This window comes from Cupressus sempervirens, chromosome 5 (assembly GCF_028749045.1).
Source record: "Cupressus sempervirens isolate cs-2001-9-10 chromosome 5, ASM2874904v1, whole genome shotgun sequence".
NCBI lineage: Eukaryota > Viridiplantae > Streptophyta > Pinopsida > Cupressales > Cupressaceae > Cupressus > Cupressus sempervirens.
Window position 1 is genome coordinate 694,872,486 of NC_143122.1, and position 7,096 is coordinate 694,879,581.

General features: G+C 34.6%; 1 protein-coding gene across 1 annotated transcript; it reads left to right on the forward strand.

Annotated features, from left to right (window-relative positions):
• The first annotated feature begins 5,159 nt into the window (after positions 1-5,159).
• LOC149557887 (uncharacterized) lies at positions 5,160-6,816 on the forward strand. Its single transcript, XM_089786071.1, has 2 exons — positions 5,160-5,533; positions 5,786-6,816. The coding sequence occupies exons 1-2, from the start codon at positions 5,166-5,168 to the stop codon at positions 6,633-6,635; spliced, it is 1,218 nt and encodes a 405-aa protein (XP_089642197.1). The 5' UTR covers positions 5,160-5,165; the 3' UTR covers positions 6,636-6,816.
• The last annotated feature ends 280 nt before the right edge of the window (positions 6,817-7,096 follow it).

Genomic DNA, 7,096 nt, shown 5'->3' on the forward strand with positions numbered 1-7,096 from the left:
AAAGGAGATTAAATCAATTTTGTCCAATTTATTGTTCTACTCAATGAAACTCCCTGGAAGTTCTTTAGTACCTTTAGAGGGCTTAGACAAGGTGAACCCCTTTCCCCTACTTATTTATCATTATTTTTGAGGTCCTTAGGAGAAATTTCATGGAGATGGCTCAACTGGATAAGATAAAAGGCATCAAGTTTTCTATGAACCTCCCCTTAGAGGTTCTTCAACAATTTGTTGATGATACTTTCCTTTATGGAGTTTCTTCAATTAGGGAGGTTAGGTGCTAGAAGAAGATCCTTAATGGTTATGCTAAGGCTTTAGGTCAACATATTAATTATCATAAGAGCACGATCTATTTCTTCAACATTGAGAGAGATCTTCAATCTCAGATTATAAGGGACCTAAATTTCCAAATGGCTAAATTCCCTGACACTTATCCTGGGTTGTCCCTTATTGCCAAGGAGGTCACTCAATTTTTTTGGAACTTGATACTAGAATGTATGAAAATAAAGTTGGCAAGGTGGATAGACAAGGTGCTTAGTGGTGCTAGAAAAATACAATTACTCTCTACCTCATCACAAGGCATTCTTGTTTATTTCTTATCCTTATTCAAGATCTCTAGAAAAGTTAGAGATGCTATTGAGAAGAATACGTTGCAATTTTTTGTGGCCAAGAATAGAGGAGAAATCCAGAACGAGCCTTGTGGCTTGGGAGAAGGTCTACGAGCTCAAGTCCCAAGGTGGGTTAAACTTGAGAAGAATTACTTATTTTAATCAAGCTATTATGGCTAAACTGAGTTGGAGGTTGATTAGGTATGTGGCGGGATGGTGTAGAATTATGAAGGCAAATATCTTAGAGGCTAACCTTTCTAGTATCATTTATCCAATGTTGACCTCTCAACTGGATCTAGAATATGAGCCAACATTGTTAAAAGTAGGAGAATTATAAGGAGGGGTGTGAGATGGATGATTAGGAATGGGAATACTATCTAATTTTTGGAAGAAAATTGGAATAGAAATACCTTATGTCAAAGCCAATATAATTTAGTGAGGGATGTTTGCATAAATTAGTTTGGTATATGGATAAATAACTATTTCAATAATAATAGGAAATAGAAAAATCTTGACCAGATCATCCAAAACTAGAATTTAATCTAGGAAATTTAAATAATTATGGAAGGAACATAGATTCTAGCGTTCCCTAATGAGGATTCTATAGTTTAGGATCATAATAGCTCTAGGGCCTCTGGTGTCAAATTTTCCTATAGTATATTATTGTTGACCAGGTGGAGGGCATGGACTAGAAATATGTTTGGAACACAAACACCATCCCAAAGATAAAATTATTTTGGTGGGAGACACTACATGGTATCATACTTAGAGTTGAAATTCTCAAAAGAAGCTTGTTCTAATTTTTTCATATTGAACCAAACACCATTTAAAAATACAATGAAACTATGTGAACCTACTTGAAAAATGGTAGTCTTCTTCCTTATATATAATGCATTGAAGGATACGACAAGGCTATGTCTATCTAGTTCATCAATTCTTCAATCAATGAAAGGGTAATTGTGAATGATATCTCATTTGGGATCAATGAAGAGGTCATTTCATAGGTGGGTGATCTTTCATTAGAAGGCCAAAAGTGGAGGAAAAAAAAAAGGTCTTAGATGAAGCTGGCCTCAACTAGTTCTTTTGTCTTGACGAGATCTTGTGTCGATACCACTACTATTTTGAGAGAATGGCCTTGCCCTTGGAAAGAGGCATGTTATTCTATTATGCACCATATCACTCCTAAGGGTAGGTTTCAAATTTTTTACTATTACCATTTTCCTATCCTGAACCATTTTAGAAACTGTGACCTTATTTCAGCCCCTTACCTTATTCTATATTCTATGGAGGTTAATATCCTTAATGTTAGGAAAACGATGAAGTTGGGTAAACCTATAATGTTCTTCACTAGGCTTTTGTATTAAACTTTACAACTTCCAAAAAGCCTTTTTCCCTCCCCAACCTATTGATATTTAGGGTGTGTTGCCAAATCCAACTATCTCCATGTCCACCCCTCAAGTCTCTATGGAGTTCATGTGTACTATGGAAATTAAATTCCCTAAGGTCTCCCTATCACAAATTATCAAACAAATTAAAACAAAGAAGGAAATTCATATTGTTGACTTTTATGTTGAGGTGAAGAGTGGGAGAAGGAGGCCCCTTATGAATAAGAAGAAGAAGATACAAAAGGAAGCCAAGGCTAAACATGACCACCTTGTTAGTTTAGATTCCAATGGTAGTCGAAAAGAAAACTACCTTAGAAAGGCATAAAAATAAGGCTAGTAGAAAAATATATTTTGAGGATGAAGATGAAGACATTTCTAGTGATAACAGGGTTGGGGGGGGATTATCCCTATGGTTAGCCACTCAAGTCCTATGTCATCCCATGTATCTAATACTTTCAAAAATGACACTCTTGATAAAACCAAGAGGGTGGAAGACAAGGGAGATACCATCACCTCCCTTTATTGCTAGATTGTAATTGATAAGCAGGGTAAGGATATTGACACATAACTAACCTGCAGAGCAGAAACTCAATCCTCGAAGGAGGATCTTTCCACTCTAGAGAAGAGCTTTAAGAAGATGGAGGATAGACAAGAGATTGTGGAGTAAAGGTTTAATGAAGTCACCGGGTTTACAGTTCAAGTTATCCATTTGACAGATTGTACTCTTCACCTTTCACATGCTAAAAAGGAAGGTTTGACTACAGTGGAGGGGTTGGATGCCACTAGTTCCCTCTACAGGTTCTTGGCTAATGGTTGGTTGCAACAACTTCTAGAGAGGCCCAAGGAGAAGGATAAAAAAAAAGAGAGCTAGCTCTCTACTGATCTTTAAGTTTTCGTTATGCTTTATGTTTAAGTACTTGGCCCATCTAGGCTTTGTTTATGGTTCTTTTCAGGATTGCTCGTAATTTTTATTTTTGTATATATTATGGTTATCATCCTAGCTAGTACTATTATATTTTTGGATGTACTATGGTTTGGGTTTTTTTGAGATTAAGAAGGGGGGTAGGTTAACTATTTACTAGTCCTAACTATTGGGTATTTCAACATGTATATCTGGGTCAACCCCCAGTTTTGGCTCCTTTATAATTTCAAAAACATTTTCTAGAACTTAGGAAAATATGCACATCACTTTGTCCTTTCATGTGATAATCATCTTTCTCTATCCATATGGAACAATACTACACTATGTAATTGTATATGCCCAATAAAACATCTTAGGGAGAAAGACATATAGATTGTTTAGGACACCTTTGTTGTGCACATTATTCATTTCTAGAGTATTAATAATTTTATAAAGTGCTTAAGTCTTAGTACACTAAAATGCATACTTTAGTGGTAGATGGATAAATCTAAAAGAGGTAGTTACTTCTGAAGTTATCAAAGTGGAGTGTAGAAAATATGTTCTCCTAAAGGACTAATTATTATGCATTTTTTATTTTTTCCATTCTACAATAAGTATCTAAAGTATATATGTATGTATGTATGTATGTAAGTATGTACACACACATACACACACACCCAAATTATATTGGCACGACCTTCTAGCATCCCATGACATTTTTTTCATTTGACAACCATTGTTAAACATCTTTTTCTAAGTTGTCCAAATCAATAAAAATGGCTTTGGGAAAATCCAATATTCTCGTCAACTCTATGTTGCTTTGACATTCCTTCTCATTTTTAAAATAAAAAAAATCCTTTGTCACTCTCTTTTGACAACTTTGGAACTCCCTTATTTTCTTAAGTCTTTGTTAAGTTATTTTACGTAACATTGTTCCTATTCCATTTTTTAAAAATGTCTTGCATTATTATTGTATCCTTTTGTTTTATTCCTAAGCATCTTGGGATCTTTATATCCACTTGATTTGATTTTATCATATTCTTGATTCCACAATCATTGTGTAGTTTTTATAATTCTAATAAATATTGATACTAATCTTAATGGAGAAAAATATTTCTAAAGAATATCGGTATTAGAAGTTGTTATAGTGATACTATGTGTTGAACACAAATTGTCTCTTTGATAAGATGATGAGAGATATAATATTAGGAAATGAGACTATATCTTGTCTAATGAAATGTATTTAGTATGTAATTTTGATATGATACAAAACATTTCATAATTGTATACATCAAAATTTATTAGTATCATATAATTGTGTATGCAAAAACATATTTGTATTTGGACTCATAAATTTAATTAAACATTTTTTACATTATAATATTAAATAACTAATATATATCTAACATTTATTGGGCTGGAAGAATCTATAACCTCCTATTATATTTTACAAGCCAAAACTTATAAAATATACTATAGGACCATGCATTCTTTTTATCCAATAGTCATGGTGGTTTTATCCTTGCTACCAAGATTTAAATTCTATTAATTTATTATTGCTAAATGTTTAAATAAAAATGAGATCCACTTTATAAGCACTTCAATTTATAACTCCAAATTCAATGCATAAAAATCAAAATCAAAATATGAAAACCCACAACAACAAATTGATCCTTCATGGAGCCATTACCAACGCCCTTCTCTTTATAAATGATATAGATCCTACAAAATAAATGATTTGGACATTATACGTATTAAAATGCATAAAGCTCTAGTCTGTGGAGAGCTATCTTCTATACTAAATGTGGGTTGAGCCAATTTCAAAAAAATTGAATATATTTTGGGAAATTTTTAACACTTGTTCTTTATGATTTACGTATTGTATGCTAGAAAACAAATTAGGGAAAAAGACTTTTGTTTGTTTGTGGTGCATATTTTCAAAAGATTAGCCAGTGCCCTACAATGGTCAATACTGTGTGCTTATGTGAGACAGCACAGCAATTGACAAAGCCGTATTACGACCTTCAACCTTTTACGTTAAGCGGCATGAACAATTTGACCGTAAAATGACCTAATTGAAAGAAGAATGGACATATGACACTATTTATTTATTAGTTTAAAACATCCAGAAGTCTGGGTAGATCTGCAAACGAAATGGTCAAAAGCCTTGTGCTCTCAAAGTCAACCGTTACCAACCTCAGATCAATATATGAATTAATATCTGCCAATCAATGTATAATTTCAACAGTACTCTGCTTTGTCATCTGATCAATTATGTATTCAACAATATCTATGGCGGCTTACAGGCAGGCCTATGAAGAGGCAAGAAACGAGAAGCTTCAAGAGATCAATACCCCAATTCTATTCTCACACCCTGATAATTACTCCGCATATCTCTTGCTTAATGAGGAAGACGAAGATGATGATAATGGTGACTTTGCATCTAATTCTTGCTGCTGGGGATTCTGCAAAGGTTACTCTTGCCTGCGAGAATTGCCATTTCCCCAAGACAAATGCTTAACAATCGATTACAGTGATAACTCCCACACACATTCGGATAGAGTCTACTTTATTCCTGTTTTGGGCCAACCCATCTCCTCCAATTGCTACTATGTCATTCGAGCTGAGGGCAAACATAAGGGGTAGAAACAAAACTTAATATTTTGAGATTACTTTTATGTTGTTATTCTGTATTCTATGTGTTTCTTTTTTCAATATTATATTGAACTTATAAGTAGAAATACCTAGAGATTAATAATGACGAAGACACTTTTCTTATCATCTTGCATCGTTCTATAATCATTTTCTTAGATTACTGAATCTTTAATTATGGGTAATAAATATCATATGAATAACCAAAAACCTAATTGCATGTTGATGCCGGATATGTATAGATTAGTGGAAACGTGCTCTAGTGGTGAAGACACAAGGATACTATGCTGCGGTACAATTGTGAAAGATGTTCGTCCCAGATCTTTACAACCCACTAACTGTTATCAACATATGCAGATAATCCCAACAAAGCTCGGATTCACATCAGAAAGCATAGCTTCTGACGGTTTTCCACCTCAATTTTTGCGTAGGAATAGCTGGACTGTGGTAGCCAAACACATGCGCGGCAAACATGGCAGACTCGCTCAGGTTGGAGGGGAAAACGCTGAGCTCAGAGCACAATTGCCTCCCTTTGATTTCTCTTTAGCACAAATAAGCCCCCTGGTTGTTATAGTGGGGGAGTGGTACTGCCCATTTATCTTTATCAATGAATTGGGTACCAGATTTGAGGATCCTAAGATTCAGCTCATGGAGTGTCCCTTCTACAAGATGGATTTGGAGAAGTTTTGGGAAGAGATATATTCTACTAGAGGTATGAAAGGAAAGGATGTTGATGTTGATGTTGATAAAATCTTAAAGGTAGAAGAGGCACTATTATTTGGAGAAGAAGGAACTGAGGAAATCAGATGTAACGATGGAAGTGTTATGTTTAAAGGTGTGGGGAAGCAATCTGGTGTGAAACTTAGCTGGCCGATCATTGCCAAAATGAGGGGAAAAAAAGATGGAGATGGATTAGAACGAGAAGAAAGAGATGTAAAGGTGAAGAAATCGTTTAGTGGGTCTGGGATGGAAGGGAGGTTTGGCTGCTATGTTGTGGTGGAGAGATATGTGTTGAAACGAATGGATGGGAGCATTGCATTCACTTATTCATTCAGAGATTCGAACCAACTACAAGGGAAGTGGGAAGTTTGAGGGGCAAAGCTTAACCGGTTGCATTTTTCTTGAGGATTACTTGTTTTTACGGCTACGACAATCTATTTGTTGGAAGACGTAGAACCATTCCAGTCAATATATCAAAAAATTCCTTTAGTAAACACTGTGAATTCTTTCTCTTTGTCAATTATAAATTTTCAAATGATTTTTTAACAAAATATATTTAGTTGCAAGTAAGAGGTATTATGGATAGGTTTTAAATGGGAACAAAACAGATTATGGAATATAAATAGTATTTCGAATCGTGTTTTGAAGTGAATGATTATATAGTGGGTGTAAATACCATCTTGTCCTTCTTTGTATTTGTCACCATCTTGTCCTTTTCTAATGTAGAACACTGATCAAGTGCAAACATCCAATCTTCAAGCTCCAAACTGAGCTCTAATACCACTTATGATGTAAGTAATGGGTGTAAATACCAAATACCCTCTCTCAATCCC

Bases quoted from the DNA above. Each gene is read 5' to 3' on its own strand.
- LOC149557887 (XM_089786071.1), top strand. From the start codon at position 5,166: ATGTATTCAACAATATCTATGGCGGCTTACAGGCAGGCCTATGAAGAG. The intron at 5,534-5,785 runs GTAGAAACAAAA...GGATATGTATAG, and splicing joins GCTGAGGGCAAACATAAGGG to ATTAGTGGAAACGTGCTCTA.